Source organism: Aphis gossypii, chromosome 3 (assembly GCF_020184175.1).
Source record: "Aphis gossypii isolate Hap1 chromosome 3, ASM2018417v2, whole genome shotgun sequence".
Classification (NCBI taxonomy): Eukaryota; Metazoa; Arthropoda; class Insecta; order Hemiptera; family Aphididae; genus Aphis; species Aphis gossypii.
Window position 1 is genome coordinate 19881071 of NC_065532.1, and position 26667 is coordinate 19907737.

Below are 26667 nucleotides of genomic sequence, written 5' to 3' on the forward strand. Positions count from 1 at the left end.
TTTTTTTTTTTTAAAATACGGCGGTATCTCCATCTATCCGACAAGTGAATTAACACCTTCGTAATGGAACATCAGTTATAATTACTCATGTCTAAATGTCTTCCTGTTTCTATCCCTATAGTCCCTACTGCCGCAGTTTATCGGAATTCCATCATTTGCACTTGTTTTTCCTCCAAGACCGACTTCGCAGAATTCGCTCATCTTCATTCATTAATCATTAATCGCTATCCGACCGACCAGCCCACCAGCTTCATCGACATTCTTCATACGGTACGGATTTTATCTTTAATATCTTCTACGACCGTGAATTTGCGACACTTAACTATTAATACTACTCTATGATAAGTGTATCGTACAACACATATTGTAATAATATACATTTTTCTATCGTTCTACGATTTGAGAATTCGACCATCCTAGATCTCAATAATGAATAATCGATCAGTCCATATCAAGATTTATGTCTTATGGTCCATCTTAAATCGTGAATCGTACAGTATTAATAATTAATCTATCATGGCTCTTAATTGGCATCTACAATTGTTTTTTAAATTTCACATGTTAATTCAACAATGTGAGTATTGACAGAGTATTAATATTCTGAGTGATATATAAATATATTACATTACACGATGATGCATCACAATTATAAATGTCTGCTGAAAATCACAAAATTGTTGTAATGTGTCACTTATTAGTCAACTTATTTATTATTGTATTCCTCAACTACTTTCAAGTATCAATAAAAGAACTATAATAAATTAGAAGAATTATAAAAGGCATAGTGTCAATATTGAATTATCTATTATAATCGACATAAATATAATAGTTTTAAAATGTGTGCAGCATCATGATGATGAACTGAAAATTTGCATAAAATATTAGGTATATAAAATTGCACAAAAACATATTTTTTGACTACTTCTATAGATTTATCATTTATTGTGTACAAATTTGAGTTCATTTAAATAAAAATAGAATTTAATCAATGTGCAACTTTCTTTTAAATATAACTATAAATTGAAATCAATACACAAAATTCTACACATAATAAAATATAAATATTATCAGTACGTGCAATTCATTGATTTGAAGAATTGTTGAGCTAATTATAAAGTTATTAAAAACAGTTTTAATAATGATTCTAAATGGAACATTAATTGAAAACTGAACGTCTATAAAAAAGCAATATTTTTAAAATTTACATAATATGTATGACTTAAGTATTGAATTATTATCAGTTGACAGTTATATTTTGAGTTTCAATTTTACTAACAAGATGTTTATTGGATATTGAATATTTTCATGGATGATCAACAGTGAAATATTTATGGGGAGGGGTGTGACGTGTGAACCCTTAACACCTCCCATTGGCTGGATGTATTATGTTGTTGTTTTAGTATTAATATTATATATTGTATTATTTATTTTATGCGCTTTAGAATAAAAAAGTTATAGATAACTTACTCATATACACACAACAATACTTAATGTAGTAATTTATATCAATAAATAGTTTTTGTTAATGTATTATGGGGGGTGTGGGGGACTGCCGCCTCACCAACCATGACTATTAAATATTATAACACATCCGTAAATTGAATCCTTGAATTCTGAATACGCCACTGCTGATCATTAATTAGCAATCAATAAGCATAAAAATTATGTTAGAACACAACACTGATTTATTTATAAAGATCTTATTTAAAAAATATAAAAATCTGAATTATCAAACAGAAAGTATACAAAAATAAATATTTAAAAACAAAACTTTTTCCCGTAAAAAAAAACATTTAACAACATTAACATATATTTTAAAACACTACCATATATTATTATATACACCATTAACCATGCTAATATTTTGTCCTCAATTAAATAGCATAAATTTAAAATTTAAAAACCTGTAATGGAACTGGTTTATATTTTTTTAATACTCTTTCAAGTGATTCACTTGATTTGAGACCAAATGTGTCTAAACAATGTCGATCAACTAATCCTATACATCCTCCAGATACAGACTGTAAGAATTTCCAATATGATGGTCGTAGATTATGTGGTTCTAGTATAGCTGCATGAAATAAAATAGACGTAGAAAAACAATAAAAGAATATATTCGCTTGAGGTAAATCAGGAAACAGTCCATCGTTAGATCCTTTAATATACATTATCTGAAAAAACATATGATTGAGTAATTAATGTGATCTATTTAGTGTTGAATAATAAAAATTTAAGACAATAGTACCTGTAATGTTTTCAACATTACATATAAAGCAATTGTGTTATTACGATACAAACAAAAAGTGAGACTAGCTAATGATCCTGCAGGAATACATATGTATTTTGAATCTTTGCCTAATAATCTTCTCATTACACATGATACAATCTAAAATATAAAAACAAATTGAATAAAACAAATTCATTAACATCAATCTTAATAAAAATATAATTACTCTATAAATAGAAGAAAATCCTCCAAGAAAAGCTCCTAAACTAAATGTATCTGGCGATATCATTAGTTTTAAAATATAACTCGGTTTACGTAAAATTCGATTGGCTTGTAACAATGACTTCAAAGTTAATTGTAGTGTATAACCAACTAAAAATAATCTTGTTCCTGACTAAAAGAATCAGTAAATATAGTGAGTAAATATAATTTATTAATCACTAATATTTTACTCACACTAAGAACATAATGTAAACACCCATAAGCATGTGGACATACATCATTAGTCCAAATTGTCTTTAATTTACTGTCTATAGTACAGTAAGCTTGATGTATATCAGTAATTGTTTGTCGAATAGTATCTTGATTTAATTTTTCTAACTGGGGTGTTTGAGGAGATAACAATGGTTTTGTATAATCATTTTCTTCAGAAGGACCGACAACAAACCTTTAAAATACATAATATATAAAATTATGTAACTATATTATTTAAATTGTTAAAGTATTTTAAAATATTTGATTATGATCATTATAATAAAATACATTTTTTATTGCTGTACTTTTATACAATAGATGTTCCTTTGGGTGAATTTTATAGAAAAATTATTTTTAATAATGAAACTTGTTTACAATTTTTAAAAGATCATGAATTATTACCTAATACAAAATTGAGTACCAAATTAAATTCTGTTTGAGAACAATGTAATGGTGAAATGAAAGAAACTTAAAAAAAAACTGAAAACGTGATGTAAACAGAGATATTATTATAACAAAATATTAACATGTAAAAAAAAGGGTTGTCAAACATGGCAATCCATTCGTAAAGGAATGACAGTTGTAGGACAAATAACAATTTATTTAACAAAAAAAAAAAAAAAACTGTAATAATAATAATTATAATAGTTATATAGTAAATAAAAAATTAATTATGATTTTTACAAAATAATGATATTATTATTCATTTACAATTCAGTTTTTTTTTTTTTTGTGAAGATCTACAACACTTATAGAGGACCACTAATATAATATATATATATATATATATATATACTACAGCTATAGCAATATCTTTTAACTATATTTGTATTTTTTACCTACTTAAAAAATTTAAACCTTATTTAGTACATTTTTAATTGAATGGATCCCAATTTAAACAAGTAATTTATTCATATTTTTTAATATTCGTAACTGAATTATAATTAATAAATGATAATTAAATGGTTATTGATAATTATAGTATATAATTTATACTAAAAAAAAATCAACTACTAACACATATTATATTATATTTATGTATAATGAATAATTAATAAAAACCCAACACTAAAATTATTTATCAAATGGATATTAGAACACTATTTATTTCCACTCTCTGACCCATACACAATATACCAAATAGATATTAGCAGAATCAATATCAACCTTGTATTGTCAACTTTAATATTAGAATAAATTATCTTATTATCAAATTAAAAGTTTAGAACATCATCTGAGAACATTGTTTTTTTTTTAAATATATTTCATTAAAACTGGCATAGTATAAGGAATTTAAATTTTGTAGTATTAGAACATGCTTGAAAATTTAAATATCATAAAAAAAACAATGAACAAGTACTGACTACAGATTATTTACTTAACTTTAAGGTTAATGATATACTAAAGCTAATAAGCAATAAAAGGCTGTTTTTTTTTTTTAATGAAAATTTGCAGCTATGTAGGGGGTTAGAAAGAAAACAAATAATGTATTAATAACCTTTAAATTAGTTTATTAAATAATTTGTTGTTTTAAACATTTAAATAACAATTGTACTTACCTTAAAAGAGAATATATTGAATCTGTTTTATTATGCTGTCCTCTAAAAAAATAAAGAAGTAGTGTAATTGATGACCCAAATATGAACAAATCTCCATAAGGAATTGGATTTATAATGCCTCTATCAACCATCATATTATAGAATGTTTCTGAGGCCTTAAAATAAATTATAAATTTTAGTTACATTTGGTTTCATCTAAATTATTATAATTCAAATAAAAATTATAATCTAATATACATATTATATTATATGTTTAATTAAAAACTGAGAATTAAACATAAGAGTTGTGAAAATGACTTACAACATTTGTTACATATAAACTTAGTAATCCTCGTCTTGATGGTCTTTCAATTAATATACCGACTAGACTACATAGAAAACATGGAACAAATGCCACACTTAGTACATTGAATTTCCCAAACAATCTTCTGCAATTATACAATAACACTAATAATAACCAACAATCATTAAATATAAGACCAGCAACAGCCTGTAAAATCTTAGTGCTGAGGAAATTAATAATAATAAATAATACTAATAAATTTTACTTGAAACTACAAATAACTTTTAATATGGTTAAAACAAAATAATAATAATAATAATAATAATAACTACAAATTTTAGTCGATAAATTTGCCAGTAAATATATTATGAAAATAACAGATCAATTGATCAATTGATTATTCAAATGAATTGAATCATAGCTAGATTGATAGGAATATCCGTCAATTATTAAATTAACTTGACAACTTTTTAATCTTCAAGACACCTATCTTAATTTCCTATTTTTAAAACATGATATGCAATTCACTTATAAATAATTAATTACTTATACTGCATATCAAAAACAAAATATTTTTTGTACATCTGGCATATAAGCACATTACACGCGCAAATGAGCTATCATGGAATCATATAATTTCTTATAGTAGTAATACCTTAATAAGCACACACCAGAAGAAAAACCAAATGCATGGCATGACAGAAAAGCGGTCGACTGTATAATGCTTAACAGAGTACGTTTGAGTTCCTTCTTAGTCGGCTTGCGACCTTTCATCAGTAAAGTCAACTATCAAAAAAATTAACAAATTACACATGTGTAGTTCAAAAATTAATTGAATAGGCATATAAAATTTAATATAATACCATGTACGTGGTGACATAAATTCGAAAGGAAGCTTGGATCGAATGAATAAGTACACCGGCACTTGCGTCGGAACATGAAGACACCCACGGGTGCATATATTCATGACATGATGTGTCTATTGTTTTTAATATTTTACTAGCAACTGCCATGGTGTTAAAGAAATGCAAGAGATGACAATAATAAATGATTATATATAATATGTTTAAAAGACACAATTTGACATTCAAACAGATTGACAACTTTAAATTATATATTTTAAAGAAAAATATTTATGAAAATTTAATTTAACACAACCATTAATATATTTATCAGTGACTCACTCATTAATCACTATACAGTATTAGTTGAAAAGTAAAATCACTTTTAATTCACTATTTTATGCCGAATAAACTGAATATTTATTGACTAATCTTTGACCTACACGGCTACACGCCTTCCATATTCCGTTGTGATTTCAAATTCAGTGTCCACTGTCCAGTGAATTCTGAAATGAATTTTTTGTAATATGTTTAAAGATTCCAACTTTCACGAATCCTTATCTCTGTATCTCTTATCGTACATGATAATATTTTGTGAAATTTTAAAACATCTTAATACGGCCAATATTGCAGGCTTACATCGTTTTTAAACCCAGTGATACTCACCCATGTTATATAAGACCGCGCCACCGGGCACCGAATAACAACTGTAACAGTGTAACACCTCAAAGCCATAGTATTATAGTAGTTGTATACTTGTATTATAAATTATTTATTTCTATTATCTACGTCACAGAGTTGTATTTTAAAGTTGGAGAGGGTACAACGTGATAAAATAATGTTCCTTGGTGGTATAGTAATAAATAATTCATAGATTTGATTAATTTGAGATTTCTATAATGATGCACAATAAACCATAATTTATATAATTTATAAATCAATATTATATTTATTGTTCTTAATAATATCTTCTGTAGTTCTGTGAAACCATAAATTATTATTTATTAGATCATGATTTGTGATAATATAACGGACAGACATGAATATATTATTATCCATGGATTCTCAATCATCTGAGTTAAAAGTCTCAATGTCTCTTAGTCTCGAGGTGGATCGTGGTATTCGTGGATTTATATTTATAATAAAATATTTATACTTAATAATTCAATATTACGGCAAATTTAATTTGCATTATTTATTTGTTGACAGAACCACAGAGGAGTGACGAGTTAGGTTTTTTTGTCACTTTCTAATGTCTTTGGAGTTATTTTATCACTGATCTGTTGGCGGTTAAAGGTGGGTAAAAGCCCGATAACACAATGGATTAATTGTCTTGTGGAATCGTGGACCATAGTACATAACCACAGTCCACAGGATAGATTAAATTTAAATCTATTCTGTGACTTAAGTTTGCGTTTTTACATTTACGTTTTTATTCTTAACGTTTACGATCGCTTTTCTGTGCCGTATCGACATAAAAGTACAAATTACCATACTTGGGTAATTGATAACTCGACAAACATAAGTACATAACGATTAAGAAGTAAGAATAACGACAATATTGTACAACATTAAATTTTTCTATATGTTTTGCATATACAATAATAATAATTGTAAATAATAGATACAATGCTAAAAACAAAATATCGTAATGTATTTAATTATTACACAGTATTTTATTTTTAATGTTCTCAGTCGTTTTAATTGTACCTATTATTGTGGCATTATGTTAACTGTAAATATTTTATTTTCTCTTCTTTAATCAATTAATTTTTTTAATCCATAACTAATTGTATGTCATTTTGATATTCAACAATCTAATTTTGCTTTACTTACTATTCATTTTAATTTTCAGTAATAACGCAATATGACGCCATCAAAACTTTCCAATGAACGTTTGAAAGAGCAATATTCGAATTTAAATCCTTACGTTAAACTTACACGGCTTACAAAGGAGGATGTAGAGAAGTTAACTGGAAAGTGAGTATTATTTTTCAACATATAACATATAACTAATTATGTTTCATTAGTAAAAAAAAAATGTTTGATTATGTTGGATTAGAAAAAAGAAAAAAGAAAATACATCTAATTTATCATTTGATTATATTTCTCCTGAAATGATAAAACAGGAAGCAGAAGATGATGAAACTAATATCATGACTTACAAGGAGTATGTATAATTAAAATATCATTTTTATATTTAAATTGTCTCTGCAAAACAACACTTACCAAGTAATACTGACCAATAAGAAGTAAATTTTAACTTAAGATATTTTTATATCACTGCTTCTTAGTTTATAAAATAAAAAATGTTTCAAAAACTTGTCAGTAAAGACTGGATTCCCGTGCAATTGCATATTTTTATGGGATGTTCTAAATCCTGTAAAAACAAGCTACAAATCCAAATCAGGAAATGTAGATAAATTTAAAGAAAGTTTTATTTTGTACAGAATAGCACTTTGGTTTTTTTTATAAAAATTTACTCATTAGTACTTTTGTACAAATATTTTTGCTCCAAAATCTATATTATAACGTTTATCTATTTTATTGCTATATTATGTTGTTATAGGAAGTATTCAATTTTTATATCTATGTAATTAAAATAATGCCAATTCTAAAATGATTGATGATTATGGAAGCCCGGATTATTATACAAAAATTATTGTTAAATATGCACATATTTATGCATTTAAAGATTCAAAAATGTGCTAAAAATTCTTTATTGTGTGTTAAGAAAAAAAAAACCGAATTTCTTAAAATAATTACATGATATACTCGTAGTATGTGAAAAATATACAATTTAAATATCAGTATACTTCTGCTTAAAAATATGTTCAAACTATTATACCTATTGCTAAATGAAATAAATGCAAAATTAATAACAAAAAATGTAATATTAATTTTGGAATGAGTACCAACATGAACTAACTTTTATTTCGGTGTCACATTCGCGTTGCCTAGCAAAAAATTAAAAAATTCATCAACTAATTATAAAAAATGCAACTTTTATGCTATCATATAGAAATATGTAATTAATATGCATTTTCATTCAAATATGCAAAACAAAAAAATTAACCATAGACTCTAAAGACCTTAAAATGACAACATCTTTAATCAAAATTATTCTAGGTCAATTATAAAAGAATATGTATTTGCATAAAAATCCGTGCGGTATTGATTTACTCATACAGTACTACAGCCTATCCAGAGTAGCCGTAGTTAACTTGTATTTTATGCAACAATTTTATAGTTGATACTTGATATTATATAAATGTATACAGATTCATAATTTTACAGAAAAAATCTTGGAAATGTACATAATAAAAAATAATAAATTTTAATCAAATGTAGTTAATGCTAATTAATAAGTTGTATTAGTTATTATTAGTTGTATTATAAAAAATATAATTTTAAGTATCTGAAATGAAAATTTTGATTTTACATTTTTTAACATTTTAATTGCACATTTTTTTTTGTGTTAGCTGCATTAAAGTCCGGTCTTTACTTATCACAATGTCATTTTTGTATTTTAATAAATATGACTATTATCAACTATGAGTCAAGATAATGTCTAACCTTTACTTTTGATACTTTGTTTCACCACCTAACAAATCTCTTAAGTCGTAATACTTTATAAGTGAACATGAATCATATTTGCAATGAAATGTTTTTATCCAGTATCTTTTTATAGTGCTAAACTAACCAAGTATAAATTAAGTGAATGACTGTATTAAATGATACATAACTTTTCTTAAACTAATTATGATTAATATTATAAAAAAAAAATCTGTGATTGTTTATATTTAGATTATACTTAATTTTGTTTTTGTTTTTGTTTTTTTTTGTTATTAAAGAACTAAAATAGAACATACTTCGTGGCAGCAATATGAGATAAATGTCAAAACTGAATCCACTAATTTAATTGAAGTAAAAATTGAGAGAGAAGATACAGAAAGTACCACATCTTCGAACTACATAGAAAATGATGACGATAATGAATTTATTTGCGAAGAATGCTTTGCTCGTTTTGATGATTTTGAAGAATTTGTCATCCATAAAAATTTGTCACATAATAATAAACCTTATGTATGTGATATTTGTAATGCAGAATTTGTTCTTAGTGCTCATTTGAATCTACATCTTGTTGAGCATGTTAATTATTTGCGTTTAAGAAATTCTTCCATAAATCCTTCAGAAATTCAGTCGTCATCTAGAAGTAATTTGACAATAAATCCCAGTGAAAATTACAAGAATTCGATGTCAACCACAGCATCGGCTAAAAATTCTTGCAATACTATTACTTCAGCAAATTTACTGACAACAGAGTGTGAAACTCAATTTATTAATCATCATGATATTTGTAATAACAATTCAAATACTTCCAAGTTCCATCAATGTCATTTATGTATAAAATCATTCAAGAATTATTCGGCATTAAATGGTCATTTGAAATACCATAGTCATAGAAGTGAAATGATTTCAAGGAGACAATTGGCATTAAATAAGAAGAAAGTGAATAATCAAAACAAAAATAGCATTGTAAAATCTCAAAAATATGTTTTTCCAAAGATTGCAAATTTTAATAAAGGTCACAAGTGTAAAGATTGTAATAGACAATTTACTACACATCGCAAATTAACTATTCATTTCAAGCAACATAAAAAACAAATGGTATGCAATCAGTGTAATAAAAAATTTGTATTAAAGAGAAACTTTGAAAAACACCTGCTAACACACAATAATGGATTGTCTAATGACATTTCACTCAATGAAAGTAATTCACAACAAAACCAAAGAGCAACTAAAAAATTGATGAAACATAAATCTGTTTCTAGCCGTGAACCACTGAATGTCTCAGAACAAGATAAATCATTTCAATGTCCTTTTTGTAATAATTATTGCAAATCGAAACAATCCTTGAGCCAACATAAAAGACATCATCATTCTGCTTTAAAAGTTACACATCGAAAACTCAAATCAAAAACAGTTGAATGCAATTGGTGTAGTATAGTAATAACAAAATGTAACTTGCTTCGTCATATTAAATCTTTGCATCCTAACATCAATCCTATAAAATGTTCACACTGTCCAACTGCATTTAAAGATAATCCTTCATTAAAACTACATGTGTTTCAATGTCATACAAATAAAGTTTAATACTTGATTTGTATGCTTTTAAATTTTAATTAATTTAATTACCGAAATTTTTAGAAAAAAACTGAGGTATATCAGATTATAGTACAATGTTTACTTAATAATTATTTTTCAAGATATTTTTATACCTGTACTTTGGTACTTTCTCCTTAGTAATTTATTTGAATTTCTACTTATTTATAATTAAGATAAAACTACATATAATGAATTTACTACCTTATTGTAAAATTTTACTTATTTTTCTATTGTAATTTGTATTTATAATTAAGTTAATTTTTTGATTTTTGTATTACCTATAATATTATTTATAATTGGTAATTATTTATTTTTGTATAAATTTAATATTGGAGTAAAATATATTGACACAACGATTATCATTAGGCTATTATTGTGATCCTTGGTGATTGCTAAATAGACCAATTAAGATTATTATAAAAATAATTGTAATTTCCATACTGTTTAAAAACATTTATCAACTAAAAATATAATTTGTATAAACTAGAAAGATAGTTTACTGTTGTAAGTAGTTCATTTATGATTTAAGAAATATCAATACAATGTTGGCCGTTTAGTACCAACTTTTTCTAGTTACTTAAATTATTTATTATTGTTTAATTGCTTAATAGCTAACCTACAAATTATACTATCCTTCTTTATTAAATTTTAGTTGATTATTAGACCACCTAGAATGGCAAAACACATTTTATTGATTTTATTCACAGACTATAAAGTCATAATAATAATAAATAATTATATTTTAATATTATTCACAGTTTTTATTATTTTGAGAGGAAATAGTTATTTATTGTTGGTAAATTTGCTTCTATTATACTATTAAGTATAGGTGGTATTAAATGCTTTTTTGTCTAGTCTTCAAGTTAGCTATCTCACCACAAACCATTATCAAAAATTATGTAATTTTTATTTACAAGATTTCATACATGTTTCATGTTCTTGTAAAAGTAGGTAACTGTGTGCTTATACCATTGATTATAAATAGTAGTATTTATGATCAATCCTTATTGCTTATACATAAGTTACTGTTAAAGTATTAAATCTTATTTTTTAATTTGACAAACTCCTTTAGTTATTTTAAACAATTTCTCAATTGAGAATAGTTGAAGTATACACAATACACGACACGTCATAAATTAGCTGACAACTTAATACTAAAATTATTATTTTTAATACTTAAAAAAAATATTAGTTTTAAATTTCAAACATAAAATTATACATATTTTTTTTATATACACATAGGACAAAATGAAAATCTGAAAAATAAATAAATAACAATTACCTACATTCATTTCTACATTATAGCTTTTGTTTAAAATAGTTTTAAAATTAATTGAATTTATTATCTACTCTAAGTTTAAAATGTGAAATAGTGTACCTATTACCTAATATTACAAGAGTAGCATTAGTGGTATTTTGAATTACACAATACCAAATAGTGATGGATAGAAAAAAAATCCAAGACTAGGTTACTACTATTAAAATATATAAGTTCTTATTACAAATTGTAAGAAAATGTAAAAATGATAGAATAATAATTGTAATTCAAATTAAATTAATTGCATAATTGCATTTAAGTAATTGGAAAATGAAAAATAATAAAAACTATTTTTTTTTTAATATCAAAAAGTATTTTCAAATAATGAGATCAAATTTTACTAATTTTTTGAGTAGAAAATTATTATTATACAAATTTATATTATATAATTTAGAAGAATCATAAAAAGCGTAAACAATCGCGTCCGTTCGCTAAAGATTAAACAGCTATCTACATATTTTACAATGTCCTACATATTATAATACATATTACATATTATACGTAATATGATACGAACTTGCAGTACTCATATAAGTAACAAAAAATGTTCGCACTCAATGCGGATTCGATTTCTCATATTGAGGATAAAAATATGATATAGACATTATAGGTAGGTTTATTGAATATCGAAGCGGATTTACTGTCGACTTGTATCAGATTTAATTGATGCATTTGTTGAGGAAAAATAGTAAAAGAAAAAATATAAAGTTTTAAACATAATTAATTTATAAAAAATATTATGTGCAATTTAATTTTCATTAATAATGTAGGTAGGTATCTTTTATACATATAAGATATAAAGATAATAATATAAAAAAATTGTATAGGTATTTAAATATGTTTTATAAATAATTTTAGGAGAGATGGGGAGGGAAAAGCGGCGAATTGGAATGTGTCTATACCTACTTCTATAGGCGGAAATAGCACGCCAAAATACGCCACTGTATACCCCTCTACACCACTTAGTATCATTATAACTTTTTGTAAGATAAGTATTAATATATTTTTTTAATATTTAATAATTCTTTACTCTAGTCTCTAATATAAAATTGCATATACTTATTTGGTACCTAACCAATCTACTTTTATTTTAAAAACTAAGATAAATATACTTATGAAATAAATCTGAAAACACTAGACATCATTAACAAATATTTAATTCGTAGGTATGTGCCATGTGGCCATTTGGGATGTTTAAAATGTAATTAATATACCTATCTAATTTTTCATAAACTATTTTACTTGGTTTTACTTTCCATAAAACATCTTCTAACCTTCATAGTTCATACCACATTGTTCTGCTTTCTGCGATATCATACCACAGTTGTCTGTAGTTGTTGTAAGGCAAACTGATAATCTCTATTATGCATTTTGTTGTCAGAACTCAGAAAGCAATTGTATATCAACTGGATGAGGTCATCTCATAATTAGTACCTAATATTACACTTATTTAATTTAATATAAAGTGAATTTTTTATAGTTGCTAGTAATAATTAATAACGATGTCTTCATATTTACTCAAAATTGGGAACCAATTCAATGGTACCCATAATAACATATGAATGCTTGGTTTAATATACAGATTAGTGATTACTGATTACAGATACAACTAAATCCACATCTAAATACCTCGCAAAAGAATGGCAAAAAAAGAAAGAACGTCTGACGCCTACCAATAGTTATATATCTTAATTCGTCTATTGTCTATTCGATGAATATCAGAATATTATGTATTATACCTAGTATATTATAGATTGTAGAAATATACTATAGGTATATATTATAAAATAGATTATTTACGGTACATTTTACACTTAGTAATGAGTAATGAGTAGTATACTACTATTATACTTATACTAGTAGGTACCTATATTATTATAATTATTATTCACTATTATTACACGTATGACAAAGTCTACGAAATACATTTTGATAACCAACTGAAAATCAGTATAGCAAAGTTATTGTGCCTATTTAATAATTATAATCTGAGTCTAGATACTTGAAAAAAGTTAGACGACGATCGGTGAGTTAAAACTATAAAAGAACGTAACGAAACATTTTTTAGTCACCTTAATCAAAATTAAATTCCAAAACCGCCACTGAACGAAATATGTTAAAAATAGTTAGCACAAATAGGCAATAGCACAATAAGTATGTATAATATTAACATTGTTATAAGCGAATCGACAAATGGTAGCATTTTAAGCTTTTAAGGTTAAGAGAAATCGATTTAGAAATTCCCAATCTCAATCAGGTTTATGGAAAACTTACTATTTACTATAGATAATCGTTCTGCTTGTGCAGTAGATGTTAACCTATCCGCCATTGAGCTGGATTGAGGCGTCACTCAGTCATTAAATTGTAATGCATCAATGTATGTGCTTTAATTTTGAATTCAATGATAGCCCAGTGGCGTAATTAGGAATTTTTCTTGTAGAGAGGAGACAAATTAAGTTCCCACTCGAGATATTATAATGCATAGGTGATAGGTAGTAGGTACGTAAGTTCCTATACTAAAAAAATGCATTTATTATATAAATAATAATATGTTAATTTCTAATCAAATAAAAATTATAACGAATACAAATTTCTTTCTCACTTTATTCGAGCCTTGTGATAATACTCGCATTGCGTAAGAAAAAATAATTTTGCAGAGTGAAAACTGTTAGCATGTATTACTACCTATAAGAATTTTATTTTTACGCGTGTAATAATGAATATCCAATTTTATCAACATTTAAACTTAAAAATCTTTTAAAAAATACTTAAAGAATTACGCCCATTTTTTTAAATCTCAATAATTTATAAAACATTTAGTGAATATTTAAATTTTAAAGTAAATATGGTTGTTCGTTTATTAGTCATAACAAAATTGATTTTAACAAAATATACTGCTTTTATGTAAGAATTTTCCTAATTGTTGCTATTGTTTTACCAAATAAATAAGAAAAGATAAAGTATAGAATTTTTTAAATTCTGAACGGAGTGATGAATGTATTGATTTTACAATGATGTGTGTTTTTTTTGTGTTTATATATTTTGGTTTTTGTTTTTTGTGTCTGTGTACAGCATAACTAATCGAAATAATGCTTCAAATTTCAAACATAAGTTGAATTCAAACTATATGGTTGTAACTCAAATATTGACAAAAAAATCGTCAAAATCATGAATACTTGAAAATTATTTTATAAGTATAATTCATAAAAATTTTTGTATAAGTAGTTAAGAGTTGAACATTTAGTATAACATTTTACGTAAGTTTAATTTACAATAATTATAAAAAAACTTAAATTTTGGTGTAATCAGGCCATTAAAAATAAATATAAACCACCTTTTTCACCAACCATGGAAATTATATTCTAGGCTGACAAATCATCTTCGTGCAGAATCGTTTTTCGTTTACAATGAATACCTATCATTGGATTCAAATTTAACTCTCTTATTGTATATAATAGTGATCCACACGGCACCTTATGTACAGCAGAGCGGTACCCACTTACCTGCTTTTTTTAAACATAAATACGGTTCTAAAAGATTATTTATGCGAATTTAAGAACTTGTTCAAGTTTTAATAGCTTAATACCTATTTTAATGCTTCATAAATATGTGTATAAAATTTAAATCGTAAAAAAAACTAAAAAATAGTGCAAAAAATTCGACCGTACCCCTGGTGGGACTCGAACCCACAATCCCCGGTTTAGGAGACCGATGCCTTATCCATTAGGCCACAGGGGCTGGTGCGTGAAATGATCAAATTGGTAACACTTAAGCCAATTGTAAACAAAAGTTAAATTAAATATATTTGTAATTTAATCTATGTAACTAATAAGTACATACATACAAAGTCGAAAATATCGTTATTTTTTATTATTAGCTATTGTAATTTCAGAAATCATTAAGTATATCGTGTATGACATTTTATTATTTACGATTATAATATTTTTAGGTAGGTAAGTACCTATATTATTTATTTCAGATAATAATGATACCTAATTTATTCATTTGCTATATAGTAAGTAGTAAGCAAATAGCAATAAGCAAAATACTTAATAAATATTAGATAAATACACAAAGTTTAATTAAAAAATACAGGAAATTACTAACTTTACAATGATGTTATTTTTTTTATCGCAGAGCAAGAATACTTATCAAAATGTAAAGATACAAAATAAATATTCAATTAATTATGAATATAATAAAAATAACAAATATAAATAGGTACTGATCCGAACTCTGAAGTCCGAAGTGTAGAAAGAATTTAGAATACAATGAAAAAATGTAAAGAGTTGAAAAAGAAATTTATTGACAAATACTAATACATTATTATCACTACCTACCTATATTAGAACCATCTATTAGAGGTAGAGGCGTAGAATAACTGCCAATTTGCAGCAGAATAGCTAATTATTTTACTTTTACTAGACATAAATACATAATAGCTAATAGGTAAAACCAGGGAAGGCCCTCTTGTTATGGGGCCCTTCATCAATAAGCCCCAAGAGGCCATAATTATTAATTTATTAAAAATTACACATCTAAAACCCTCAATGTATTAATGACTACTGTAATTAGTGTAATTTCTAAATTTGACAATGAGTATAGGTACCTAGATACCTACTAAAATCGATACTCCATGACAAATGATAATATATTAATATGTTGTAAAATTGGATATTGGTACATGGACGCCCATAGGTAACATTTTAGAGGGGTCAAAATAAAAAAAATCTCAAATGTAAGTTACCTAATAAAGATAATAATAATATAATTATGCTAATATTTATTGAGCTTCAAGTCCATAATATTTTTTGTCCAGGGAGGCAAGTACCTTGTCTCCCTAATGGGCGCCCCCTATATGTATTGACATAATGTTTTTACAGTTGGTATCAGTGGCGTAACAAAAAAACTTGGGCTCCCCCCGCAAAAATAAAAATGTTAAGAATGGGCCCCTAACATATTGTTATATCAAAGAATTCAAATACCTATAACCCTATAACCAAAGGCCCCAAATTACCATGGGCCCCCCCGCAACGCAGGGTCTGCGGGCCCTCAGTTACGCCACTGGTTGGTATTCATAGAAAATAAATAAATTGGTAATTGGTACTATAAATAATATAAATTAGAAGACTGTTTAATGTTTTATTGTATTTTTTTTTTATTTTAATAATACCCACCTATTTATTGATATTTTTTTATATATGCCTATTATTATTTTCTTGTCATGTTATTTTTTATTATTGTATTGTATGTGTGTGTGTTTTTTTTTTTGTATCACTAATACTACTTATTATTATAAAATTATAAATTGTTAATACAATAAAAAACTTGTTAATTACGACATGTATAATATTATTTAAGTATCTACATACATGCCTACGTTTATACGTACATATCATTTTATATAAATTGTTATACTTAAATATCGACAAAGTTTTGAGTGTTTTTGAGGTACAAAAACAAAACGAAACATAATTGGAGTGCTGGTCAGTCCGTCCACTCGAATAAGGTATATGATATGATGTCATCACCCATGACCCCACGAATAACAAATCTATGCAGTCAATAATGATTGAGATTTGACTGATGTGTATAAGGCGTTAAACAAGAGAGTAAATTACAAAAAAAAAATGCTCCATATCTAACGTATTACTTACATGATACGTTGTGACTCGTGACTGTGAGTATAGGCATTGGCATAAATGCTTATTTGTACAGTAATGTTTAATATATTACATAATATTATATATTATCGTAATTCATATGACATAAACATAACTATACGTAAGTACCTATGTCGTCAATCGTATTTTATGGCTATTTTTTTTTTAGTTTATAATATAAAGTCACTTTATTTTTCTATGATTTATCCAAATCATATCTAAATACTTTTATCTGTCAAAACTTAATATACTATAATAAGTATAATAGTATAATACATTATACAATTCATTATTTAAAACTAGTTAATTTTGTGTTCGTATTCCAATTCCCATTGAAATGTATATCATATTGTCATGTTTAATAAAGTTTTAATATAAGTAGATATACCGTACGTATAATACATTAATACATAAATATAAACGCTTAATTTTAGACAAATACGTATTGTACATCATAATCAATTAGGTATCATACTTCATGATTATAATAATATATCAGACATAGTTAAAAAATATTGTATAATATACTATACAGGTATATTTATTTAAAATAAAAATAATAAGAAAAATTGGTATTGGTAATACGTTTTAAAGTAATAAAGTTGTTTATACATTTTTAAACATAATTTTAGCATATATAAAATAACACGACCAAGAAATCAGTCCAATATACAGAAATAAAATGAATAATATATCGAACAAAAAATACTGAAAATCATTTAATCCTATGGAGTCACTTTTTAAATATCCCGCCCCGCCATGCCGTATAACGTACTCGACCCAGTAAACAGCACGATCAAGGGGTTTCATTGGTTGATCTTTGTACACCTGACTCTGTATTATTGCTTTTTCTTTAAACCTAATTTAAAAACAACCATTTTACTAAAATAATATTAATTAATAGACTTAGTGCATACATCACATTGGACAACACTTCTTCAATGGCATTTCCAAAGGATTCTTCAGTAATTTCAAAAAAATTTACTAGTTTGCCATAACCTTTTTCTTCAACTATTTTCATGTTAAAATTCTGTTCAGCGAAAAAAGGTACTCCAACTACAGGTTTTGCATTACAAACAGTTTCTTCCAAGCTGTGTAATCCTCCGTGAGTAATGAAAAGTATTACGTTTGGATGAGCTGTGTGTATATTGTATATTATATAATATAAAAATTATAAGTGAATATAAAATATTAATTTTTGGATAAGTCTATAACTGAAAATAATGTTTTAACATTATTACCTAAAATATCTCTTTGTGGAAACCACGAACCAGTCATGATATTCTGAGGCAGTTTTATATTACTGTCATCTGGTGTCCATTTTATTATTATTTTCTGTTTTAATCTTCCAAGAACACTGATAAAAATTTTCAATTTTTCTTTAGGTAAGTCATTTAAATTAACTAACGTACCAAAACTAAAAAATATTACTCCTTGGCGTGCTGCATCTAAAAATGTTTGTAGATTCTAAAATTATAAATAAAAGTTGTGGTTTTTATAAAATATATATTAATAATATAAATACCTAAATTATAACATAATTTATTTAAATTTCGAAATAATAATATTGATATGTACCTAGGTACCTATAATTGTTAGTAAGTTGATATGTAAAAGACTTGTAATTTTGATCTTTAATAAATTATAAATGTTAATATACATTAAATTTTACGATATAATAATTAAACTATATAGGTAATATATCTATCATTGAGCCGGTATCATTTTCAAGTTTAAATTAATCGGTACTTAAGTATAATTTATTGTAGACTGTTAGCTAATATATAATATGTTTCGATACCTTTTATTATGTTTATTTTATTCCTGTATCACATTTAGTTATTGTGCCATTAAGTACAAATTGTGAATTTCATATTAAAAATAATATAGTAAATATTAAACATATGACGATTTTATGCATTTGGCAAAGCAATTGTTACCAACAAATAAGAAGAACTATATATAGAAGGAAGAAGACACTATTGCCTACAGCAGGGTCGTTTACTTACTCGGGGTAGAGGTTTCGGGTCTTTAATGTGCATCCCACCTACTTCAATGATGCCTGGAAGGTATGGTCTAGATATACCAATAGCGTTATGAGAGTTGACCAGTGTTAGGGATACATTGTTCAACATATGCTCGAGCGGAGGCCTAGATTCCCAGCCTTTGTATTTAAGGTATGTGTTCATCACTTCTTTCGTTTTGGGTAAATATAAGTAATTTTCTACATATGATTGCATGAGCCCAGTAATGGTATTCTTTAGACGTTCGACGAAACCCATGTCGCTAGTTGATTGAGTACACGCATCCGGTATGTACGAAAACGTGGAAGGGACGTGCAACCATTTGCTAATACTAGTCCAGATCATTGCCGGTGCTAGATTAATGACGGGGGCATTGAATTTGTGACCCATGGCTACAGCATACTCTTGGCCAAATGTTTCGACCATAACCAAATCGTACGAGTTTGAATTCGATTGAACGAATTGTTTCATATTTCTATGCGACATGACCATTTCCGATAGTTGTATGCCAATGCGCCATTTTAATTGAACCGATGTTATAAAGTTCATGCGAACCAAATCCATTACATTTCTCGCTAAAACAAAATTGGATAATATAATAATAATCTGTTTATTTGTTGTACATATTTTAAATTGCTCTCAGTCATTGAGTGAAATAAAAATATCCTTGTCACCGAGTGTCACCAATCGAAATCGACCGCTCAAAATTTATCTCTCCGTCACACAATTTTACAATTTTTTCGTTTAATATTACTGCAGGTATAGTAGTGTATACCTACTAGTTTATAATTCCTACTATTTAATACAAATGTATAAATATAAAAGTAAAAACTATATCGAAAAAAAATTCATTAAGATTGTTAGAAGCAAAGTCACAAATTGTGACTCATAATATAAACTGTTATACATTTATACGTATCTGCCTATACCTATATAACGGAAAAACCATTTTGTGTTGTGTTCTTGTTGTGTTTTCGGTGACTTTTACTTTTCTAACTTTTATTTCTTAATATATATTACTAAGCTCATCATGAAGTACCCACCTATTTTAATTTTGATACGTGATTTCTACATAGTAAATAACTAATAAAGTAATATAAGTAATAATATTAGGTACTATGAAGTACTAAGTTATAACACTATAAATAAATACTTTATGAATGTTCACAAACCTCTTGTTTTATCAATAAATGGCCCTATATCTGTATAATTGGCCACTGGATGATCTAGAGGAAATGAACTAACTACGGTTACATTGTGCCCACGGTTTGATAATTCTTGGAATAATGGTTGGAATCCGCGGACATGGCTTTTAATTGGTAATGGCATGAACACTAATATGTTTGCCGCCCTTGTGATAGTGGTTGCGATACATAAAACCGAACAAAAAATCACGCTTGGCAACATTTTATGCCTTAATAATTTAGAACACGGTTCATACACAAAATTATTTTATTTAAATATTTGCGTTTCAATAAAATAAATGTTAAAAATGTAGTTTAAATTATTTACATCGACCGGAGTCAGCTGAAATTTGACGATTGAGAATAAATTAAATTGATTAGTATAAATGTTCAGACAAATGACACATCATCATGGTTAGGTACTTTTTATTAAACTGATCTGATAATACTATATTATGTTGCAAGGGTAAAGACCTCGACGAAATAAATTATGCAACACAATAGTTTGCTCGATTCTTTTTTTTTTTTTTATTTAAATTAATATTTTCAAATACGCTTTAAGCTTATCTAACTGTTGATTCGGTAATAACAAATTAATAATAATATATTATACAGAATATGCTGTAATATTATTAATTTAAGTAACTGTAGAGCATGGGTCTATTCTAAGGATTTTTGTCAACAACACATTAAATTCCCTCTACCTCTCTATCATAGGTCATATTTATAACTCTACTTTTAACTCTATTAAAATATAATTCTTTATACTAATATACTAAAAACATAGTTATATAACTAATAAACGTTACAAAATTGAATATATATCGACCAAAAAATGTATTATTGTTGCAGTTTATTTCAGAAATATGAAAAATATAAAAGTCAAATAAAAGATTAAAATCCAATGGGATCATCTCACAAAAACTGTACATACATTTCACATATAAATATACTATATAGCCATATAGCCTATAGGACATATTGCCATATTGGTACTTATCAAAATGTGCCTATAATCTGTATATTTGAATAATATAAACACTACGCTAGATATTATAAATATAATCTCAAACTAATATTGAACTTCATATATGAATACAATATACCAGTAGGTATAATGAATAGAAAGCCAACGATTCGTAAAATAATTATTGGTGGAATTTCTGGAATTGATTTGAAAGAAACCAAGGCCCGCTATCTATTTTATGATAAATTTATAACGCATATAAATACTAAATCACATAACTTACAAGTATACGGGAACTATGTCTATGTTCGGCGTAAACAAGTACAGATAAGGTAATCGACTTCTGAAAAATAATCTTTAAAAATAAAGGTACAACTGCAGGTAAAATAATTTAGCATGTAATATTTAAAATTTGAAAATCACTTTACTAAAATATACACCATTTGACATTTCACCAACCTCTTCACCTGTAATATTATCTTTACAACTTTTAACATTAGCAACAACATAAAAATGTATTTCCAACAGCGCAACAAATTTTCTCAATATCGCAAACAATGCTCATAGTGCCTAACAATATACCCTGCTTTAGAGTTTAGTAATGTTGTACATTATATTCTATGACTTATGGAAAGGGTAGGCAGAATTTTATTTTTTTTTTTTGAGGAGGTCTAAATAATTTTTTTTTTTTTTGCACGATTGAAATACTAAATTTTTTATTTTTTACTTTTAACAATTTCGGGGATGGATGGGTGAGGTCCAAACCCCACGGACACTCAGATACGTGCCTAGGAAAGAGTGATCTTAGTCCATTTGGATATTAAAAAAATGTAAACACTACAAAATTCTGCTGATGTTTAAACTTTAAAGGATGTCATCACAGAAATAGTTTTCCCTCTGAATCAAGTGCAACATGATAAATATATGTTTAGTATATTAACTAAACTAATATTATTAAATATAATTAAATATAATTAAATATTATTAGAATGCTCATAACTGGATTTGAAATTAAAATATCACTAAAACTTAAAAGTTAGATGCATAGTATACTTATTCATTCCTTCAATTTTAATAACAATTATTAATAATTATAAATAGGCATATCTATAATTTACCCTATAATTTATTCTAATATCAAATCCAACGAAATAAGATGCTAAACGAAAACTTTATATTACTATTTCAGTGTGGGGTCTGAGAAAGAAATGAATAGTGCCCTGACATTATGACCTAATGGGCAATGGCTGATGTAATTATGCCCAGTACTTAATACTTATTAGTGTTATTACCAGCTTAGTAATAACTAATAAGTAAAGTCAGTAAAAACTAAAGGTGCACTTTTTTACATAATAAACTTATTTTAAACTCACATGAAAATGTCTATTTCATCGGTGTCATTAGACGTATTACGTTTTTACTGTAATATACATAGTATATACGAATTCACGTAGTTATGTACATTTTTATTATATAATATATTGAATAGGCAGCAATTGAATAATAGTTTAAAAAAAGGTTAAGCAGATAATTGTGAGACTTTTTAAATTATTTACACGATGAACTAAAAAATAATATTTTTAATTATTAAGTTTAAAATTTATTTAATATAATTTTTTATTAATTATAGATTTTGATTTCATTTGATTTTTTATACTTACCTTATAAAATAGCTCAATATACATTAAACTATTAAAGTATTAAATGATTTAAACTATATTTAATCAGTATTTTTGTTTAAGAACAATAGTAAATACGAGATAATAATTCTGTGACATTTAAAAAAAAATTATTTAAATTGGTTAGTCCGTGACATTCTTGTACACAATTTTCTAGCTTTGAACTTAAAAATGAAAATATTATTAAACATAAATTGAAAATAACATTGAAAGTTTTTATACTTATAAATAAAATTAAAAAAATTACAAGATATGTAAAGTATAATATGGTTAACCTTTAAACCTTCAATAAGTAACAGTAATATAGATCTAATTGCTTACCTACAATAGAAACCACTCGCATAATAAAAAATAGTATATTGTGTGGCAAGGGCGGGAAGTGAGCCACACATACTATTTTTTGTCACGCCCCTGCATTTATGAAAAAGGTTATGCAGGGATCTATGCAACAATTATAGACTATTACTAACGCATCGTTCGACGCACTTACATAGGAACAGTGCAAATTAAATATGTTTAAATGTTTATGCGTCATGCAAGGAGGTTACTATACATTTAAGATGTAACCAAAAGTTAATGTTTTGTAAGAACCGTGGTAGGTGTACATTTTAGTTTCTGGTTGTGCAGGGGATACCTACGCGCCCGGCACTTTTGGGGATTTCCTCTTTTCCGCCCGGCACTTTGGGGATTTCCACTTTACCGCCCGCTGGACGGAAAAAGGACGCTTTCGAACGCTTCAACCGTGGTCGAAAACCAAACTTTCGGTGCAGGCGTGACAAAAAAAATATTGTGACACACTGTAAAACATTATAAATAATAATATATATTTACTCAAAATCTAAAACTAGCTGATAATTCGTAGATTAGGTAGGTATATGTACATATTATATTTAAAAACATATTATGAATATACAATTTTTTAGATATTATTGGTCCTTTAAGTTAGGTAGCTAATTTGTCTTTACCCCTATGTCACTATTAAATATTAATACAGATGATTTTAAAGTCTGAACGGAGTCATGAATGTATTGATTCTACAATGAAGTGTGTTTTTTGTGTCTGTGTACAGAGTACACCATAACTTATGCTGACAAATAATGCTTCAATTTAAAACTTCAAGGGTGATTTCCAATGGCAAATTGAATATCCTTGATGTATTATAGAGGTCAAAAGTAAGAAGTTGGCAGCAGTTTTTAAAATATTAAACCAAAAAGTGTCAGAAAAATATGAATTTTTACCCAAAACCAGTTTTCATCGTAATTCAAAAACGAATCACTTTAAATATGTTCTTGGAATTATTCATCGAAAAAATGTTTATATTATAGTATTAATATCTATGTTAAATTTTCAAAATTCGCTTTTTTGAGTTATGTATTAATAGACAATTGAAGTATCGATAAAAAAATTTTGAATTTCGTTTCAAAAAAACTTGAAAAACTTAAAACAAGATTTCTTCTGAGTTGTTCTTATTGTAGTTAAAAAAAAAAAATCAAAAATCGTTGGTCGTTTTTTTTATATCCGTTTAAAGTTTAAATTTTTACGGAATATGTCAAAATTTCAAATATTTGCAGGTAATTTTGTAGTCAAAAATTGTTATTATCTATATCTTATGTTAATAAATTCAACACAAAGTTTTTCATAAGTTTTCCTTCAAATAGCTATTAAAAAAACTCGAGCGTCATTATAGGAAAAAATCTTATGTGACACTTAGGCATGAGATTCTAAATTTTACATTTTTACGAAACCGCGTAACGATTACGATTAATTCTCCAACGATTTTAAATATTCATTATACATCGTAGATACTTCAAACTTTTATTAGTTGTTTAGATTGGCATTTTCTTTAGATAATTTAATTTTAAAAATATTTCGCTTATTTTAAGGCTATTTATAGGCATTTGAGATATTTGTTTTTTTTTATAGATATCGATAAAATTTTTTGGCTAATCAATATACTTGAAAATTTAATACAGAATTTCTCACGAGTTAGTCTTATAGTGATTCAATAATAATTATAAGTATATACATGCACAATTTATTTTTATTAGCTTTTGAAATTCAAATATTGATAAAATTCGTCAAAATGAATATTTGTAAATTACCTATTTCGTAGTTTAAAATTTATAAAAAATGTTGTATATGTAGTTAAGAATTGAAAATTTAACACAAGATTTTCCATAAGTTTGGCTTACAATAATAATAAAAGAAGTTGAGCGTTAGCCAATTAAAAAAAATTATTTAAAGCTTACATTTTTACGAAATTAAAAATTCAAGAGTAAAATAATGATTTACTATCTAATAATTTTAGATTTTTATCATAGTTAAAAATTACTAGTCATAGAAACTTGTAACATATACTAGTTGTTCAATGGCGGATCTAGGATTTTGTTTTTTTTTGGGGTGGGGAGGGGGCGATATTTTTTTAAATTAGTACATTTTTGATAAACATTTATAATAACATTATATATATGGTATTTTAAAATATCACCACTTATGGGCCATGGGGGGAAAGGCCCCTAGGGCCCTCTCCTTAAATCCGCCACTGCAGTTGTTTAAATTGGTATTTTCTGTAATGATTTTATTTTAGGGTATTCAGGTAAAAATATATAAATCACCTTTTTTACCACCCTGTGGAAAATATATTGTAGGCTGACAAATCATCTCCATTCAGAATTATTCTTTGAATACAATGATACCTACTCTACAGCATGGCATTACCCACTTGACCACCCTTTTATTTTTAATTCATGGTTTATTATATACTACATAGAAACTTATAATTGTTGAGTTAAATCATTTTCATGTGGGTGTAGTGGTATTCTGTTGTACTAAAGGTCTCAATTAATATCTAAATTGTAAAATATATAGTTTATAAATTAAAATTAATGAATAATGAGGATACATCCAATTCGATAACCAACAACATGTTTTTTATAGAATTAAATATTTCTATATACATTTTAAATAGTAAGACATTAACAACATATTCATAAGTAATGAAAAGTAAATAAATATTTTTATCAAAACAATAAAACAAAATATTAATTTCTATCAAATCATTCAATAAATACATTAAAGTTCGAATAAGTTATTTGTAATTTATCCTTCAAATAAGACTTATTTTGACATTAAAATTCTTATCTGTCAAATAACTCATCTTATTCGTTGAATAAATATGATTGAAAAACCGGGCCTAAGAAAGTCAAACTGTATTTTTAATATATTTATTTTAATTTAAGTATTTTTTAAAATCTAGAACAAAAACTTCAAAAACATAA

At 26.2% G+C, this 26667-nt stretch overlaps 3 protein-coding genes and 1 non-coding gene across 6 annotated transcripts; 1 reads left to right on the forward strand and 3 right to left on the reverse strand.

Moving 5' to 3' along the window:
- The first annotated feature begins 21 nt into the window (after positions 1-21).
- On the forward strand, positions 22-11130 carry LOC114126347 (putative zinc finger protein 840). Of its 3 annotated transcripts, none has more exons than XM_027990265.2 (4): positions 22-270; positions 7241-7365; positions 7448-7555; positions 9240-11130. In XM_027990265.2, the coding sequence occupies exons 2-4, from the start codon at positions 7253-7255 to the stop codon at positions 10540-10542; spliced, it is 1524 nt and encodes a 507-aa protein (XP_027846066.1). In that variant the 5' UTR covers positions 22-270; positions 7241-7252; the 3' UTR covers positions 10543-11130. The 3 variants fall into 3 exon arrangements, with proteins under 3 accessions (XP_027846066.1, XP_027846065.1, XP_027846064.1); XM_027990264.2 differs by lacking the exon at positions 22-270 and adding an exon at positions 6453-6681; XM_027990263.2 differs by lacking the exon at positions 22-270 and adding an exon at positions 6697-6928.
- LOC114126349 (transmembrane protein 135-like) lies at positions 1663-6202 on the reverse strand. The gene is made up of 9 exons (XM_027990269.2): positions 6052-6202; positions 5407-5891; positions 5199-5329; positions 4562-4688; positions 4261-4415; positions 2684-2894; positions 2454-2621; positions 2246-2386; positions 1663-2171 (listed from the first exon to the last, which is right to left on the reverse strand). Exons 2-9 carry the CDS (start codon positions 5554-5556, stop codon positions 1890-1892), a joined length of 1365 nt encoding a protein of 454 aa, XP_027846070.1. The 5' UTR covers positions 5557-5891; positions 6052-6202; the 3' UTR covers positions 1663-1889.
- Positions 11131-15537: 4407 nt separating the features above from the next.
- Trnar-ccu (transfer RNA arginine (anticodon CCU)) lies at positions 15538-15610 on the reverse strand. Its single transcript has one exon. It is a non-coding gene; the product is annotated as a tRNA-Arg (tRNA).
- Positions 15611-18060: 2450 nt separating this feature from the next.
- LOC114126348 (UDP-glycosyltransferase UGT4-like) lies at positions 18061-21219 on the reverse strand. Its single transcript, XM_027990267.2, has 5 exons — positions 20732-21219; positions 19545-20134; positions 18777-19002; positions 18453-18672; positions 18061-18394 (listed from the first exon to the last, which is right to left on the reverse strand). The coding sequence occupies exons 1-5, from the start codon at positions 20964-20966 to the stop codon at positions 18142-18144; spliced, it is 1524 nt and encodes a 507-aa protein (XP_027846068.1). The 5' UTR covers positions 20967-21219; the 3' UTR covers positions 18061-18141.
- Between the last annotated feature and the right edge of the window lie 5448 nt (positions 21220-26667).

Coding starts and splice junctions, on each gene's coding strand:
- LOC114126349 (XM_027990269.2), bottom strand. CDS start 5,556: ATGGCAGTTGCTAGTAAAATATTAAAAACAATAGACACATCATGTCAT. Junction 5,330..5,406: donor TTTATGTCACCACGTACATG/GTATTATATTAA, acceptor TTTTTTTGATAG/TTGACTTTACTGATGAAAGG. Junction 2,622..2,683: donor GTTTACATTATGTTCTTAGT/GTGAGTAAAATA, acceptor TGATTCTTTTAG/TCAGGAACAAGATTATTTTT.
- LOC114126348 (XM_027990267.2), bottom strand. CDS start 20,966: ATGTTGCCAAGCGTGATTTTTTGTTCGGTTTTATGTATCGCAACCACT. Junction 20,135..20,731: donor ATTTATTGATAAAACAAGAG/GTTTGTGAACAT, acceptor ATTTTGTTTTAG/CGAGAAATGTAATGGATTTG. Junction 18,395..18,452: donor GAAGTGTTGTCCAATGTGAT/GTATGCACTAAG, acceptor TTTTTAAATTAG/GTTTAAAGAAAAAGCAATAA.
- LOC114126347 (XM_027990265.2), top strand. CDS start 7,253: ATGACGCCATCAAAACTTTCCAATGAACGTTTGAAAGAGCAATATTCG. Junction 7,366..7,447: donor GTAGAGAAGTTAACTGGAAA/GTGAGTATTATT, acceptor ATGTTGGATTAG/AAAAAAGAAAAAAGAAAATA. Junction 7,556..9,239: donor AATATCATGACTTACAAGGA/GTATGTATAATT, acceptor TTGTTATTAAAG/AACTAAAATAGAACATACTT.